This window comes from Lingula anatina, chromosome 8 (genome assembly GCF_051362555.1).
Source record: "Lingula anatina isolate TDL-2025a chromosome 8, LinAna3.0, whole genome shotgun sequence".
In the NCBI taxonomy this organism is placed as follows: Eukaryota; Metazoa; Brachiopoda; class Lingulata; order Lingulida; family Lingulidae; genus Lingula; species Lingula anatina.
The window spans coordinates 4,107,521-4,126,553 of record NC_141774.1 but is presented as its reverse complement, the minus strand read 5'-3'; the positions used below and the strand labels follow the sequence as shown (position 1 = coordinate 4,126,553).

At 37.6% G+C, this 19,033-nt stretch overlaps 1 protein-coding gene across 2 annotated transcripts; it reads right to left on the bottom strand.

Moving 5' to 3' along the window:
- Window positions 1-331: 331 nt before the first annotated feature.
- Window positions 332-19,011, bottom strand: LOC106150491 (uncharacterized). Of its 2 annotated transcripts, XM_086994745.1 has the most exons (5): window positions 18,778-18,861; window positions 9,524-9,760; window positions 9,189-9,324; window positions 1,492-1,590; window positions 332-1,132 (listed from the first exon to the last, which is right to left on the bottom strand). In XM_086994745.1, exons 1-5 carry the CDS (start codon window positions 18,848-18,850, stop codon window positions 901-903), a joined length of 777 nt encoding a protein of 258 aa, XP_086850871.1. In that variant the 5' UTR covers window positions 18,851-18,861; the 3' UTR covers window positions 332-900. The 2 variants fall into 2 exon arrangements, with proteins under 2 accessions (XP_086850871.1, XP_013378799.2); XM_013523345.2 differs by lacking the exons at window positions 332-1,132; window positions 1,492-1,590; window positions 9,189-9,324; window positions 9,524-9,760 and adding exons at window positions 12,743-14,090; window positions 14,792-14,968; window positions 17,911-18,318 and having other exon boundaries at window positions 18,778-19,011.
- Window positions 19,012-19,033: the final 22 nt, after the last annotated feature.

Below are 19,033 nucleotides of genomic sequence, written 5' to 3'. Positions count from 1 at the left end.
CCTTCAATATATTCTTTGAGAAAATAATACAATATATCATTTTTTTCTACTTTTATAACTTGCCAGTTAATTGATTAACATGTTACAGTATGTTGTATATGTTGAATAAAGAATTTTTAAGAAATATATATTCATTAAAAATACTTTACTGAAATGAATCTGAAGAAAATCCACTAATCTCATCAATGTCACATGTTACACAAATAACATTTATAAATATATATGTTAGACAATTTTAGCTTGCACATGGAAAACTGAAAATGTTGACCAAATCTTTAGATATTGTTTTTGTACAAATTTCAGCCATTACATCGAAAAATGGAATTGGGAATAAAAACATACATAAAGTAACATATATCAAAATAAAAGTAGAATTACGGACCATATGTAACACAAGTATTCACCAAAGTGGAAACAGATGAAAATGTAAACAAACATACAGTTGGGCTCGCCTTGGCCGATCTTCCTACAAAAACAGCTGAAACATTTGTTTACAAGGATAGATTTAAATAAACCTTTAACTACACAATTATGGCTTTTAAATATTTTATATATACAGGCTCTGGAATCTCCAGCACACTTTATAGTTTGCAAATACTTATGAAAGTTAAATGTTGTGCGACGTGCGAGTTTGGCGAACATGAACTCGGTCAAATCAAACATTTCCAATTAAAATATTATAAAAAGTATGAAGCTTAAAAATTCAATTAATATACCTTCTATTGGAAGTATGAGATATTTAACTCTGTAGATAATATTGACATGTTTCGGTCAAATTTTCATTGTTTCAAAAAACGAACGCCTCGTAACAATGGCGCGTGAACAAACGACGTATTTACGCCGAGACAGCTAGTAGGGCTTATGTGTCCTACTGCAAATGTTGACCGAGTCATTATAAGACTAACATTTTTCCACATGAAACGCCAAACCTTTTAAAAGTCGTGTGCCCTGTACTCCAGATACGTGGTGAAGAGGTCGAGTGCTTTCAAATTCCACCTTTGATGCATTGACCTGAGGAGAGAGGCCCGTCATTCCGTACGGTCCGTAGGTCTGTCGATTGGTGAAGAACTGCAGAATATTAAATACAACCTGACCGCGGATAGCTGCATCGTCGTAAGTCTCGAGGTAGACCCTAAAAGTCATTGGAGAGGGCTTTTTTTAACTTTGCGATTCTTTTTGAAGAACATTTTAATGACGCTGAAAAGTTTATATGCAGAATGGCCAGATAGGGCCTACAGTTTAAAACAGCAAAAAATACATGCAATGTTTGGATAAGTAGTAAATCTAAAACAGATGAGAGAGATTGAAAAGGTTTTATATAACATATCATTCTTTTGAGTTTGAATAATCAGTAATTCTTTCAAAGAACTCTTATGAATCTTAACTGTACATGAACTTTCACAGATATTTTTCTCTCAAAATAATAATAATAATAATAATAATTATTAGTAGTAGTAGTAGTAGTAGTAGTAGTAGTAGTATTTTACACACTTGACGATAAATTCATTTTGGGCGAAGTGCTTTATTGTCTCCTGACCGCCGAGACCCCCTGCGAAGTGACCGTCTCTCCCTTGGTAAAAAAACTGAAGTCTGAAATAATACAAAAAGAAAATTGGTTTGGTGAAAAGTAGCAAACTTTTTATCCCTTATCGGTGTGAATAAACTCCTTCATCCATGAAAATAGGTGGTTGAGCAGTTCTCTAGTGTAGCTATATAAAAGAGTGCTACTCAGCAATAGTCATTGTCAAAGACATAATTGGCCCCCTGAAGCTGTAACAGTCATATAGGTAATGGGCCTTTCTATACACTGTGCACTATTGTGACATCTCACTAGCTCCTACTGATTACAAAGCTATCATGGCCCAGAAACCTACCAAGGCTGATGACAGGACCATGTCCAGGTTTCTCACAAGCAACAATACAAAGAGCAAAACACAAACAATAACTCCAGCACCTAAAAGACCTCATTCGGAGGTGGCAAACTCCAGTGCAGAAGAATTACAAATGCTCATGCATGAGCTGTCTGAAATAAAAAATGAGATTAAAGAAACTATTAGAAAAGAGGATTTGGAAATTACAGTAACAAGGGTGGTTGAAAGACTTCTTAATAACATGGTATCAGAAATGGATGCAAAATTTATGCAGAAATTCGACTGTCTAAAAATGGAATCTGAGACCCGTGCTGCAAAACTGCAAGATCAGGTGGATAGTCTTCAGATGGAAAATGAGCAGTTGAAAGAAGTCATGAGAAAGAAAGACCAAGAAATGAAAAAAATGAATGAACTGCTAAAACAAAATGATTACTACAGTAAAGAAACCATGCGCTCTTGCAATCATAATGAACAGTACTCAAGGAAAACTAATATAAGGGCCTCGAACATAATAGAAAAAAAGGAGGAAAACCTGAGAGAAATCTTTATTGATATGCTGCAAAAAGAAGCCAAACTGAATATTGAGCCTACTGATATCCAGGCAATACATCGCATACCCGGTAAACAAGGATCCCCAAGACCAGTGATCATAAAACTTAGAAACACAGATATCAAGAGAACAATCATGCGGAAAAAGAGAGAACTGAAATCTGGTGCACGTCTGTATGATGACATAACATTAAAAAACTTAACTCTCTTGAACAAACTAAAACAACATGAGCACGTTGAAAGTGCATGGTTCTTTAACTGCAATGTATACTGCCAGTTAAAAAATGGAAACAGAATAAAGGTAGACATATGTGATAATTTGGAGGAGAAACTAAAACAAAAGAAAAGGTCCAATTAGGAGAAAAAATGACTAATGTTTTGTTTTCTAACATGTAAAGCCTAGAGTGCCTAGATATAATGCAATGTAATTGCTTGGTTATCTTTATCACTTTATGTTTATAAACTTTCTTTTTCCATATTTTCTAGGTACACATGTAGATCCCAATTGTTACTACTTCTCATGCTTTACGATTAATAGAGAAATAATCATAAGGTTCTTCTTATATTCCAATAAACCTTGTTTTTGGGAAGGAGAATAACCCACATAATGCTTTCACTGGTATGTACAGAATATCCTTTACATAGACCAATAAAGATAAGGTGAGTGCTGATCCCTAACATTCAAATATTAATGTTGTAAAAATATTTTTTGAATTGGTGCTCATCCTTAACATTATGCAAAATATTATCAATGTTACAATTTGATATTCTGTGGGATCATTAGGTACCTCAATTTTCAGAACATGCTGCAAGTACTGATACTCGAAATGTGTGGGATGATTGTATTTATGTTATCTTACTTTGTTTTTTGTTTTACGAACAAAATTTTTGTCTATGTGAGTGTGTGTCATGTGTATGAATGTGTGATGTATGCAAACCTCATAGGTGAGAGCATCCTGATCAAGCAATGTTTAGGGTTAAAGGACATGTGGGTTAATGTATGTATGGGGTTGTATGTTTGTGAAGTGATGCATAATTGGAGCACTACACCAGATATGAATGAATATATTATCATGATATCTGCATGTATAACTGTGATGTGGACTTGCTTACTCTACAAAATATTTTACACCGATATAATGAGCCATATATTCCATAGATATACACAATCTATGGATGTCATCTGCGTACTGGATTACTTGAAAGTATTATAATTCACAAAAATGTTATTTAATCTATGAGTTTGCATATCGTTAGTTTGAATTGTAGGGGTCTTGGAGGTACTCAAAAGAGAAGAGACGTCCTGAACTATTTGAAACAACAGAAATACTCAATATATTGTATCCAAGATACCCACTTTACAGAGAGGGACAAATCAAAAGTACATTCCTTGTGGGGATATAAAACCCTTCTGAGCCCTGGCAAATCAAATTCAAGAGGTACGGCAATCCTTTTCAACAATAACTTTGAATTTAAAATAATGAGAACGTTGTTCGGAAAAGATGGAAATTATTTGATTATCGAAATTGAAGTTGAAAATAATTACTCTGTTTTACTTATTAATTTATATGGACCAAACAAAGATGACCCGGAATTTTTTGTTCACCTCGGAAATATCATAGAAGATTTTGAGGGTCACTTTGTGATAATGATGGGGGACTTTAACCTAGTTCAAGATAGTGATTTAGATTATTATAATTACAGACGTGTTAATAATCCCCAAGCAAGAGATGCTCTCTTACGGCTGAAAACTAAATTCAATTTGATAGACCCATGGAGAGCTCAACATGAACAGAGGAAACAATTCACTTGGTCCTCTAATAACCCTGTAAAAAGAGCTAGGCTTGACTTTTTCCTTATTTCTAACGAACTCATGAATCTTGTTGATCAAACTGAGATAACTTATGGATACCGAACAGACCACGCAATGATACACCTGAAACTTACTCTCTCTGAGCAGAAAAAAGGGAAAGGTTTCTGGAAAATGAATAACAGCCTTCTAAAAGATTTTGAGTATATAAGAGGAGTAAAGAAAATAATAGAGGATCTAAAATATCAATATTGTGCCAGTCCATATAACAAAGCAGAGTTATGTAAAATTAGTGACAATGATCTGGACTTTCTTGTGGATGAGCAAGCATTTTTTGAACAGATATTATTACAGGTTAGAGGCTATACCATTGCCTATAGTTCAGCAAAGAAAAAGGAGAAAAATATAAGAATGAAGACCCTGGCTGAAAAAATTAAGAAATTATATTCCATGTATACAGATAACCCCACATCGAATTTAGAAAACCAGCTCCAGACTCTGAAACTAGAGGAAGAAGAAATGAGACATGAACATATTAGAGGGGTCTATATAAGAACCAAAGTAAAATGGTCAGAGGAAGGGGAAAAACCAACTAAATATTTTTTATCCCTGGAAAAAAGAAATTTTGTAAATAAAACTGTAAAGAAAATTATAAGGGAGACAGGCCGTATTATTACCGATCAAGCAGAAATTTTGAAAGAAATAAGAGATTTCTATAACCATCTTTACTCGAAACAAGATAACTACTCTGAAATTTTTGATTGGAATAATATAATCGATAAAGACAAAATAAACATATTAGATGACAATACGGCTAGGCAATTAGAGGGAACAATTACTTATCAGGAAGCTCTAATAGCCTTAAAAAGTATGAAGAACAACAAATCACCTGGCCCCGACGGTTTTTCTGTCGAATTTTTTAAATTTTTCTGGAATGATATAGGAACGTTTCTTGTGAGATCATATAATAAGGGGTTTGCTAAAGGTCACTTGTCCATTACCCAGAAACAAGGGGTTATTTCAATTTTACCCAAAGGGGATAAACCACGGGAATTTTTAGAAAATTGGAGGCCGATATCTCTCTTAAACATCTCATATAAAATCCTCTCTGCTTGTATTTCAAATAGATTAAAAAAAGTTTTACATTTGCTTATACATGAAAATCAAACGGGATTTTTGAAAGGACGGTTCATTGGTGAGAATACTAGAATTGTTTATGATGTTTTGCAAATTACAAAAGATAAAAAAATCCCAGGAATGATACTCTCAGTAGATTTCCTTAAAGCATTTGATAGCATATCTTGGGATTTTATGAAAAAAACTCTCTCGTTTTTTAATTTTGGTGATGACTTTAAAAAATGGATAAATGTTCTATATAATGATCCTGAATTATGTGTAATACAAAATGGTATTTTCTCTAATTTCTTTAAAATTGGCAGAGGCTGCAGACAGGGAGACCCTGTATCACCCTACATTTTTAATTTATGTGTTGAGATCCTAGCTATTCTTATAAGACAAAACAATAACATAACAGGAATAAACTTGGGGAGGGTGGAAGTAAAACTATCTCAGTACGCAGATGACACAGTGCTTTTTTTAGATGGCTCAGAGAAAAGTTTAAAGAGTGCACTCGACTTACTGTTTCAGTTTTCCAAGTACTCGGGGCTTAAGCCCAATATTAGTAAGACTAAAGCCATATGGATTGGTTCAAAGGCCAACAGTAGAGAAATTATCTGTAAAGATAACAATCTTAAATGGACTAACAACCCTTTTAATATATTAGGTATAGTTTTCACAGCTGATTTAGAACAAATGAATGAGTTGAATTATACCAGCAAGCTTCAGCAAATAGAATTAGAAATGTATCGGTGGGGAAAAAGAAATATTACTACTTTAGGTAAGATTACTGTAGTGAAGTCTTTAATTATTTCAAAAATAACACACCTACTGCTCTCTCTTCCGAGCCCTACCAAAGAGTGGCTGCAAAATTTACAAAATATGCTATTCAAATTTATTTGGCACGGTAAAACAGAAAAAGTTGCCCGTAAAACACTTATTCAGGACTATAAACAGGGAGGTTGCCGTATGATACATTTAGAATCCTTTGTGAGGGCGCTAAAAATTTCCTGGATTCGCAGAATGATAACCTCTGATAAAATAACAAATAAACTTTTTGCTGAAGCCACTGGATCGGATGTTCAGAGATTGACTCAGTTTGGACCAACTTATGCAAAGGAAATATCTAAAATTCGCAATTCTTTTTGGAGAGAAATCTTAATATACTTTTCAGAATATTCAGAAAAAATGGCAAGTAATAGTCTCGATGTCATTCTCAGAACTCCAATCTGGTATAATCCTGCTGTATTATCAGATGGCAGAAGAATTTTTTATAAGAATTTGTATGACAAAGGTTTCCATATTATCCAAGATTTATTTAACAGCGAAGGGAAATTCCTATCATTTGACTATTTTGTAGAAGAGTTTGAAATTCAGATTCCTTTTACTCTGTATTATGGATTAAGGCAAGCAACCTTTGGTGCCTACCCTGTGCTTAGACTTCTGAATGCTAACGTTATGTTGCCATTACCGCAGATCTCTAACCCAGTTAAAACATTATGTAACGATAAAAAAGGATGTAGAAGCATATATGACATTTGCATAAAAAGTCTCGGTCAGAGACCAAAATGTGAAGAAAAATGGGAACAAGAGTTAGGTATCAAAATAGACTGGCAACTAACGTATACCAATGCCCTGGTTAAAGTTAAAGAAATAAGATTGAAATGGTTTAATTTCAGAATAATCCACAGAATTTTGGGTACCAAAGAGTTGCTGTTTAAATACCATATGATCGAGAATCCTCTTTGTAGTTTGTGCAACAAACAGGCTGAAACGATAAAGCATCTATTTATGGACTGTGAATTAGTGAAGCTTTTCTGGACAGAGGTTGAACTATGGTTAAGTCAAATTACAGGAAATGTCTTCAAAATACTGCCATCTGATCTCATTTTTGGAAGTAGCGATAAAGTTAAAAACCTTGTAATTCTTCATTCTAAGTTTTTTATTTTCAAAAGTACAAAATTAAATTCTAGATTGCTACTTAAACCGGAACTTAAATCTACTTTAATGAGTATAGCAAATCAAAACATATAGTTATTGTTTCAGTTTGTCTTTTTTACTTTTTATTACTTATTAGTTTACTTCTAATTATACATGTATATAAATCTGTATATATTTGTTTGTATATAAATAGGGTGTGCGTGCTAGTGTGTGTGAGGTTGGGTATGTGTGAGTGTGTGCAAGAGCCTTTATTTAAATAAAAATTAAAAAATTGTGATAAAAATAGATAAGTCACTCTGGTACACTTCAAATGTTATCAATTCCTTATCAACCTGAATGTTTAACGTACCATAAAAAATTTAATTAATATAACATAGTATATTTTCTCTTAAGTGTGAGAGTGGGAGTGACTGTAGTTTTCTTTTTTTGTACTACATATATGCTGTATTTGTGAAGTATTGTGTCAATAAAAAAAAAAAAAAAAAAAAAAAAAAAAAAAAAAACTCCTTCATCCTATTTATAAACGTGTACAAGTCTTGACGCTTCGAATTCCATTTTTTCGCCATAAATAGCCTCCACGTCATTCAATTTGTAATCCTTTTTAACTAAGAGCAGTTTAACTATTAGTATTCAACATAAAATATTCAAGTCAGTTAACAGAGTGAAGCAGGTAAAAACTGAGCTTTTATACTGGTAAAAAATCATCTTATTTACCTTTGAAAATACCACCTAAGCCTCGGTCACAACCGGCCGTAAGGGCTCTTACGGGCTGTTTGTTTGCGTCCAGAATCTCATGTCCCACGCAAGTCCTTCTTACGCAATTTCGAGTTCGCAGACGTAAGCACGTACGGAGGATGTTGGATTCTACGAAAGATTCTACGAATAGCCTGCGAATAGCCTGCGAACAGCGAGGCCGCAAGCGTACTTTGTTCTCCTCGCACGGAGTTAGCAGGTGAGACGCGCGTTGTGCAAGACGCACGTCGTAAGCAATGAAGGAGCAACTGCCCTTTGTGTGTTGAGTAAAGGTGCACGTCCTCACAACTAACGAACAAAGTCGAGAGCACACCAGGAATGCATCGCACGTGCGTCACCTCCACGCCTGGTGTATAAAAGGCGTGCTCACTAAGCACGCTCGTGTCTTTACAATGAACATCGACTGTTTAACGTGTACAACAATTTTCAAAATTTTCAAATTTTTGCTCAATTTAGTTTCTGATATGCCTCCAAAAGGCAAGAGAAAGAAGCTTACATAGTAGAAAAAAAACGAGGAGGAAGAAGAAAGAAGAGGAGAACAATAAGCAAAACTGACGTACGCCGTCAGTACGTCACCACTGACGTGTGAGGCAAGTGTGAAGTAACACTGACGCAAAAGGGCACTACTTTCGCCGTGCGTTGCATTCCCTTCGTAAGTGGTGAATGTGTGCCACGTACACAGGAAGCAAGACAAACTCAAGAAATGAGTACAATTTCCACGGCCATCGCTCCTTACAATTAGTGCCCCTGCTTGAAAAGACATCTCATGAGGCCCTTGCGACTTGCAAGGCAGACTTTCCTCTACCTCTACGACCTCCACGGCCTCCGCGACACCCCAAAATCGCAGGGGACTTACGATCCTGAAATTCGTGCGTCCGGTTGTGACCGAGGCTATAGACTGGGTTAACATAAACGCACTGTACTAGCTTGGACGATCTAACTCTGCGGGGATTCTAGCTAAGGTTCTTTAAGTGTTATCTGATTCAATGCCTGGCACACAAGTCACTGTCGTTATTTATCCCCTATTAGGTTAAGTAGGCGTGTCAGACATTTAAGCCACACATGATGAATGCAATTTGACGAGAATCCCCCCACCAGAGCTCGATCGCACCAGCTAGTACGATGGGTTTATGGGCCTGCTCCCTTACCCGTCTATGAGTGCTCCATGTTGAACTCTGAATCCTGTGATCTTTCCGGCCCTAGCGATAGCAGCGTCATTGTATTGGGAGTCTTCCTCTGTCACTTCACCATAAGGACCGAATATAACGTCACATGGCGCTGGCACTTGTAATATAATATAATATAATATAATATAATATAATATAATATAATATAATATAATATAATATAATGTTACGTACCATGTAACGTAACGTATCGTAACGCAATAAAACACAATGCAATATAATAACGTTAAGTAACTATTGCTTTGTTACATTATATACTCTTTTCCTATCTGTGCGAGGCAGGTTGAAGAAGATACCTAAATTCACCCAATCCTTTTCATCAGCATCCACGGTAGTATTCCCAGCACTGGCATTAACATATATCTCACAGGTTTTACTGACGCTGTGGTAGTTAGCTCCAGAACATATAACCTTCCCTCTGCAGAGATCGGCACACTCGACAACACTGAACTCATGCTGAGTGTCAACCACTGTCCCTGCTTCCCGCAGTCCGCTTGTCACATTGAACCGTCCTTCCCTGACAGTGACACTAACTGATGACAAAAAGAAAAGAAAGGTCGCACCTAGTGGTATTAGTGCCGAACAACAAGCCATACTGTCAAGGAGTTTCTGTGCTCTTTATATGTGGCATTGACCGCCTATCTCGCGTTCTCTTGAGAGACGTGGTCAATCGAATACCTATTTACTGTGTAGCTATGAAGGATTTGCTGAATTGCGGCTCAGATCAAGGCGAGACGAATATGTCAAAGAATATAAATCTAAGTCTCACAATGCGAAATGTTTTAATGTACCTATATTAATTGATTTCACACTTCACGAGGACGACCCTTTGAAAGACGCCTGTAATTTTAATTAAGTTAAAACTTCTATTATTGTTGGAATATAGAATGAAATTAAAGCGTTTCCATTGTATGATTCTATAGTAACAGGCGAATTGATCAACTTAATTACCGAAATATCCGGACCATAGCTTCGATACAATTCCGCACACTAACACTTTCAGCCGGTTACGGATATCGGATACGGATACCGGATACGGCACAAAAGGCAGACTCAAAGAAGTTATCGAATAGATGTATTTGATTATGTCAACATATATGCACTTGACAAACCAAAGTAATTGTCAGGTACCTTGCAAGTCTATACCTGTACATCCGTGACATTATAACGAATTCCAAAAATCAGATCACCACGCAGCGAACAGACGCCCGTAAACGAGATTTTCAGGCAGAGTAAGTTCTTCACTGAAGGAATACATGTATTTTCTTTTTTATACACCATTTTTTATCGTTTTTGGAATGATTGGGTGTTACTAGTACATGTGCGTCTATAGCTGCAGTTTGTTGGTGCTTTTGATAAATGTAAAAACACTGACATCCCGCAGTCTGTAGTCCGGGGGGGGGGGGGGGGGGGGGGTTCGGGGATTCGGGAAAAGGTTCCATCTGGGTGAGATTTTATCTAGGTACACGAAGGTTTCATGGTAAAATGTCCACATAAAAAAGACCCCCCCCTTCCCCCGTTTGAAAACTGTTGGCTATGGGCCCGTGCCGTGATAAAGTGTGTTGACTTAAAATATCGTCTTCAAGGCTATATTAAACCAATAAAAAATACATCTTTATTCTCTAAGCTATTTCACATACTTGTATTAACACCTGATGATATACTATAATCTATGTGAAAGTATTTTCTCCTCACTTGTATTGATATAAAATGAAATGATAATTGAAAAAAAACAGAAGGAAAACAGGATCGAAGTGAGAATGCTTTATGACCTACGACGTTATCCAATGCGCCACCTACTCTTACTATCTATCACTAGAGTGTTACTGACAGTATATGATACCCGTCAAACAAGCCAAAGCTTTAGGGAAATAAACGCTAAAAACATGCCTTCAAAATATACTTTGAACAGTTATAATCAAATTCAAACTACGACCACTATCTTCCCACTGCCATAAGGTATTGCTTACACCTGTCAGTTGTCAACAGATCGTTGTAGTTTGGGAGAAAAACGTGAAACGGAGACTTTGGGTGATCTGCTATTATAATAGCATGTGCTTTTGTTTGCTTAATTTGGTGAATTCAGTTAAAGAGCTGATGTCACAATTACACTGTAAATATCATATTTAAGCAAAATGCAAACCCTTGTGTTCAAACACTTGCCTTCATTCATAGGTCGGAAAAGTGGAAAAAATCAAATCAAAATAATTTGGAAAAAAATACTCCACATCAAATGTCAAGTCTCTCTCTCTCTCTCTCTCTCTCTCTCTCTCTCTCTCTCTCTATATATATATATATATATATATATATATATATATATATATAGAGAGAGAGAGAGAGAGAGAGAGAGAGAGAGAGAGAGAGAGAGAGACAACCTCGGGTGATTTCGTGTCTCAGCGTATGTAGATTAGATCGAAGTTGATCGGAGTTGATCGAAGATTCCCGAACATGGTGTGGATGTGGCCTAGATTGCAGTAGATGTGACAAGTGTGCACTCAAGTTTCTTCCGTCTCACCCACATTCTGCCAGGGCTACAGATTGTTCTTTAGTTGCTATTCACACATAATGCTTATTGTGTGCACTGTTGTGTGCGAGAAGTTGACCTCTGCTGACCTCAGTTGACCTCTGGTAAGGAGCATGTTCCATCAAACACTTGGTTTCTGCATGGCTTTGATGTTCTAGTATACTGAGTTGATCCGGAGAGAGCTATTCGGCACCCACCTCACCCCCCCCACCCCCCAAAAAAAAAGAAAAAAAAGAACCATTTCTCCTTTTTCCCCCAACCCCATGTGTATAAAGACAAGACCAAGCGATTTCTCCATCCCTGCACCCTTCATATTATAGTGCAATTGTCCTCGTCTGTTGTCTTACAGTCTCCTCCCTTAAGCAATTCCTGGCTCTATCATTACAGTTTTAAACCAAATTTTCACTAATTTAATTCATGGTAGTAGATAGAAAAGTATTTTTATTTGCTCCCAATGTCTGTTTTGACCAAAATTGCGCTGTTTTAGGATAAAATATCTTGTAGAAAGTATGTATTTCTCAAAATAGTGAATTTCGTATGAAAGTAATTGAAGAACGTAACCACCATTTGGGTTAAAAATTAAAATTAAAACCCAAAGAAAAAAATTGCGATTAAAGATTAAAGCCACATTTAGCACTCAGCTCAGAAAAATTATAGATTTATGCTTCAAGTGAAGGACAATAAAGGAAAAATACATTATTAGATTTTTATTACCTACAGCAGTCCTTGTCCTGTAATTTTGTTACAATGACACTGTAATACATCTATCTCATCTGAGCTTGACATTCATAAAAATGGCCTCAACTGATAAATTGTCAATTAACCTATATACTTAGTTTTTTTTCATTTGGTTTCCTTAATTAAATGATTGATTCTGACACAACATGGATGTAGGAGATATGAGGAATGTATCGGTTATTGCATAACACCAATGTGAAATTGGAAAGAAAGCTAATTAATACGAAAAAGACAAAAAGAAAAAAGAAAATAGTTGATTTAATACATGTATTTGCTTAGTCATGTGCGTACAATTAAAAACTGTGCGTTAATATCCCCATCACACTAGAGGGGGAATGAGCAAGAATGCCATCGGAAAGACGATTATTTGTGCGTTCCTGGATATTCGAAGGTCATTCTAAAAATTCCGAGTGCATTCCAAATATGTTTACCCATTCTTGTTGCCGGCCCGAATGTATTGTTCAAGTTAAAAACTTTCGAAGTGCATTTCAAGTAAAAATTCATCGAATGGCATTTGAATAGTGTTCTAACTGCATTATGACCGCATTCTAAATATTCTCACGGCATTCGAAACATTCTGATCACATTCGAGGGAGAACCGAAATGGCAAGACACTTCAAATCCTGCTAGAATGAGCCAGAATGCAACCTTGAATGCATCTAGATCCTATTTCAGCCAGCAATCGAACTACACTCGTACGGCATTCGAAGTGTATGCTAAATATCCTGACTGCATTCTGACAGCATTATTGATATTCCTAATTTTCCAACTACATTCGAGCTGCATTTGCGAGCTAATACAGCCAAAATGTGCACGAATCATTCCAGGCGGATTCAAGCGCATTCTGAGAAATTTTAAATTTAGTCATTCCGGCTGGTTCTGCTTGATTCCTGCTGATTCATAATAAGTGTGACAGGGGCTTCAAACAGCATGGTCGTTTAGACGAAGGAATTCTATATTTCATAGGGATCAATTCAGTGTTTATAAAATGGTAAACAGAAAAAAAAACTACTAATAAGGGGCGCCATAAATTTGGTAACCCAACTACATCTGAACTTAGCACAGTACATCACAACATCCCTTTTACACTCTTTCCTACAAGTATTAATGCAGTACTGTGGCGAGTAATGAGATAAACAAGAACGACCTAAGATATATCGACCTAAGAAGCACGAAAAAAATATCGTGACGTAACCGCGTGTTACTCGAGCTCAGTCTAACAGCAGACTAACAGATCCGCGGATCAAATATGGCTGACCCAATTAATGCTTGTTGCGTAATAGGTGTCTGTGCGGGAATTTAGCGGCAAGCTTTTTAAATTTATCACCATAATTGATCTTCGGATCTCTTAGTCCGCCTCTCTGATTCCGCTCTAATTTGCAGTTCACAAATGCACCCTTGTCGGGTGTAACAAGCAGTGTCGTCCCAGTCATAGTTCCATTCGGCTCGTATTGTAGCACAGTCCTGCCCCTTGTCATAGTTGTCTGGCTTCCGGCCAAACCACGTGACCACTGTGGTGTTCAGCACAGCCCATACGAAGTGTCCTTCTGTCTGGGTGTCAGTGGCGCCGATCCACCAGGCAGGGTGAGATGCGTTGGCAGCTGGAAAGAAAGAAGAAAGGATGAATATATGCCAACGGGTAGTTAAAAGCACTACCCATAAAAGAGAAGGGACATCTGCATTTTGAAAGCAGACATAATGTTGCGCGTTGACAATTTGACGAACAGGAACAAGTTAGCTTACTACTTTTCATGGAATGACAATAAGGTGGTTCGCAAATAAAGTTGTTATTTCATTTTATTTTATTTCACTATTATTATTTGTGTGTGTGTGTGTGTGTGTGTGTGTGTTAAAACTCCTCTAAATGCGCTTATTACCAGGTGTAATATAATATAATATAATATAATATAATATAATATAATATAATATAATAGCCGCAGGCATAAATGAATCTGTTTTACCAACGAACTAATTAAGTAAGAAGGTACTAATTATTTCACGTATTCCTATTTAATTTTATTAATTTTTCTTTATTTCAATTATTGCTTTGTTATACGGCATTGTATTTATATTTTTATCATTTTTGTGTTTATTGTGTGCAGGTGTCATGTACCAGAAAGTCCCTCGTGACAGAGAGTCCGCTTCCCATTACTTTGTACAGGTGAGCCTCGCCCTAGATTTTGACCCATTTAGGTCAGACTAACCCTAACCATTGTAACTATATGGAGGACGGACTTTCTCTCACGCGGACCCACAGTTTCGTGACACTGGACCACGCCTGGCGTTTTACGCAGGTACTTACGGAAGTTGTTTAGTCTCAAAATATTGATGATGAATTCGTTCTCCGCACGGGACTCTATGGCCACCAAGTTAGCGCCTAACATCTGGCAAAATGCTTGAGATTCTGTCCAATTTTGCCTAGTTTTCGAATTGACAAAGTAGCAGGAATTGTTGGCACCGGAAAAGTTGGGGGGACATTCTGAAAGAGAGAAGATATTTATTGCATAAACAGGCCCATAGCCAGCAATTTCAAAAGGGTGAGCTTATTCTGAAAACGGGAGCTGTGCGTTTTCCCGCAAGAAAACCAGGCCTAACCAACTACCAGACTCGGCACCTACGGATCCAGAATAAACCGGTATATCAGACCACACTACCCGTTTTCAAGGTGTGTGTCAGATCGCATTACAGAGTATCAGCCACCACACCGATTTTGCCTGGTGTGCGGTGTGATAGCGATGATCGTAGTAATAGATAGACCCCGAGTCAGCGAGGGTTATGTGGCATACACGAGTGCGAAGCACGAGTGGATGTCACATAACCCTCGCTGACGAGGGATCTATCTTATTTAGACCACGGGTCCATTAGCGGGTTATAACGCATTCATGCGAGACGTGCGGTTATGCGACTTACACCACGTCTGAATCTTTTGTTCTTCACTTCCACCGTGGTCTAAAGCGGGGTTGGAAAGTAGTGCATCTCATCTAGATTCATGCGCTGCTGCAATTTTCCCTGTTTATGCTAAAAATCTGACAATACCGCAATTTTTAACATAAAATTTAGGTTCGAACATAGCCAATGATGTTTTGTAAATAAGAACTTGCAAACTTATATATTCATTTAGAAAAGTAGACCTAATTTTGATAGCGGAAGCATATTCTGTCGGTGGTTAAATATTTTCTGGACGAGATTCAGTGAGTCGTCTGTCGCCATGCTGTCACTCGGAACTACTCCGATGTCTCCGCACTCGACAATAGTATGGAGCTTGCGGAATGAGCCGAGGATTGCCGATTTCCATGTTGTTGTATTCATACGACTCCTACTTGACGAAAACGAGGCGCGATACCCGGATGACAGGTAGGCTTACAAAATTTGTGATGGGGTATGATACTCTGTAATGCGATCTTACACACACCTTGAAAACCGGTAGTGTGGTCTGATATACCGGTTTATTCTGGATCCGTAGGTGCCGAGTCTGGTAGTTGGGTAGGCCTGAAAACGCAGTAGATACTCCAGCGCAGTAGACTACTGCAATCATACTGTAAACATGCTTCAAATCTGCTTCGATTTGGGAGCTAATTTGCATATTTGAAACATGCTTCTATCATGCTGCTAATCTACTGCATTAATGCTCCTCTCTGTACAAACTCTGCTCCAAACCACTACTGCGTTAATGCTTTTTTGCTACTTCGATACTTTTTCACGCCGGTTTACCATGAAACCTTCAAGAACCTAGATAAAATTCTACCCAAAGTGAACCATTTCCGGCAAAAAAGTGTTCTTTCGACCCCCCCCCCCCCGAACCCCATTGACTATACGGACCAGATATATCATAATAATCAAAATAAAGTGAAGAAGAATTGCACACCGTTGAACTCACTCTCTTGTCCACAAGGTATGAAAACGCCCGAACGCCTGGATGTCAACAAGCTGAAACTAAACAACATCAAGCTAAACTTTGTTGACACATTGGAAAAAAACATTGAGTCCACTGTAAAAGACAACCAGAGAGAGAAAGCAGCATGGGGTGCATCATGAGACATTTTATAACACTGTTATGGAATGCCTATGCCCTTCTACTAGGAAGCACAAAGACTGGTTTGATGACAACTGTACTGTGATCAAGGAGCTGTTAGATATCAAACACCAAGCCTACAGAGCATACGTTAAGGATCCCAAGTCTCAGTCAAAGATATATATATATATATATATATATATATATATATATATATATATTTAAGAGAGAACCCAACTAAGTACAGGTTAAGTTACGTCAGGTGCAAGACTTCTGGTTGTGTTCCAAAGCTGATGACATAGAGAGCTTCGCAGACCACAAGGACATGAAGGACTTCTACAATGTCTTGAGAGAAGTCTATGATCCCACTACCTCTGGTTTTGCCCCTCTCCCCAGTGCTGATGGTTCTGTATTCTATGACAAGATCCTTGAAAAGTGGGAGGTACAATTTGACAGTGCACTGAACCGCCCCTCCACCATCAACGATGGTGCCATCGACCAACTCCCCCAGGTGCAAATAATGAGACATTGGATGATATTCCAACTTTGTAGGAGATCCATAAAGCTATTCCCCAGCTATCCAGTGTCAAACCACCCGGCTCGGACTCCATCACAGCTGGTGTCTACAAAGATGGTGGCATAATGCTGACTGAGAAGTGATGACATCTGGGAGATGTATGCAATGACATCTGGGAGATGTATGCAATGAACAGACTGCAGGGGCTTTCAGATGTTCACTATGGCGCCGAAGCCTTTGAAACCAACCGAATTATCAAGGCAAAAAATAAAGACAGCCCAAAAAAGAAAAACCAGTTCCAGCAAGCCTTTAACAGCAGCCACAATTCATTGCCCATACTGCAGGTAATTCTTTCAAGCACAAATTGGCCTTTCCAGCCACTCAAAGAACTAGCTCGCAGAATGACTAAATGGTCCTCGTTGATCCCAAGAGACGAACCACACATTTACTCAAAGAATAAATTCGGGGGGGGGGGGGCGCTTCGTGTATTTGCTTTGAATGAATGGGTAAGAAATACCTGAATAGACAATTTTGTATCATGCTCTCAAAGTGTAACATATATCCATATCAGATTCCACACCCGTATGTCCTTAATTCATAACTCATATAACCTGTGCCCTGTTACCTATTACTGTCGCCAATGTAAATTCCCTTGTGACAGCCCCAAGTTCAATGACTTTTAATGATTCCGTAAAACTTGTGGTTGATACAAAATGAAAGAACTGTGCTTGCTTCAAAATTAGTAAGTCATGATTAAGATGCCAAATATATATATATTTTTTTTCTATTTCTATAGTGAGTTTACAGCTGCTTATGAAAAAAAAAGAAACTTATATGTAGGCCTACTGGCAATATAAGCATATATGTTTGGCAGGAGCAAGAACCACATTACCTGGTAAAAGTTTAGGATGCGATCGATTCCCTTGAACAGAGAAAGACTCGGTATTTGGAGTTGTATATGTGCATGTTTTACTTGATGCAGGTATGAATCCGACAGCGAGAGTTACTATCATTAGGCAGCAGACGACAACCACAGCCCGCAGAAGACATCTCTCCCGTATCAACGACCGCACTACAGTATCCGGTTTGTGTTTTGTGGACGGAAACCGCTCGTTCTCTGTTGGAATATGGTTTGATCCACTTGGGTACACATAGTCGTACGTAGGATGATTCGGAATTGTTTCGAGATCCAATGGCGTGTAGGAAGGCTCTGTATCTAAATAATGGGCCGTATTTGTGTAGTTTTCGACTGTTTCTCTACTCGAATCTGAACCGTTTAACCCTGTTAGGGGTGGCTCTTCTGGAAAAACAACCGTGATTGCCTGTAAAATTAACTAATCTACATAAGAATTACTTTAGACTAAGATATCCGCTGCGACTAGAGGCATTACCATGAAATTTATACACAAAAACTTTGACGAGAGAGCGAGAGAGAGATAGGGGGAGGCTGCCGCTTTGACCGTATGTGATTACTGACATAACATGGAAAATGGGGTGAAATGTCTTTATCTTTAATTATACATATCCTCTCTAGCCATGGAACGTTTCAAATGTATTATACAAGTCACCTTAAGCACCTTTGCTCTAATTTCTCAGCTTTAATATTAGTCGGTCAAGTACACTGAAGCAACATATTTTATTCATGGGTCACTGCTGTTTTAACTGACTTAAACATCGCCTGTATATTGTTCCTGATATTGCTGACATTAATCATTATTTACAGATAACTCGACTGGTATATATAAGGTCAAATGTTTACCTGGATTTTCTCTTTTTGTTAAGACTTCTGCGTTGAAATACGAATGCGACGGCGTCTCTTCCACACGTGCCATGCTTTTCTGTATAGAATAGTACTGTAATAGCGAATATATAATGTTAAGGTCAACAGTTCCAAATTATCTTTAGTACGGGATGCGTTGCATATAAAGTGAACAGCGAAAAAGTTGACACATGGAGAGAGAGAGAGAGAGAGAGAGAGAGAGTGAGTGAGTGAGTGAGTGAAGGAGAGAGAGAGA

Excerpts from the sequence above, each read along its gene's own strand:
- LOC106150491 (XM_013523345.2), bottom strand. The coding sequence starts at position 18,850 with ATGGCACGTGTGGAAGAGACGCCGTCGCATTCGTATTTCAACGCAGAA. Across the intron at positions 14,969-17,910 it reads GCATCCTAAACTTTTACCAG|AATGTCCCCCCAACTTTTCC; the intron begins GTAATGTGGTTC and ends TCTCTCTTTCAG. Across the intron at positions 14,091-14,791 it reads TTTGAGACTAAACAACTTCC|CTGCCAACGCATCTCACCCT; the intron begins GTAAGTACCTGC and ends CTTTCTTTCCAG.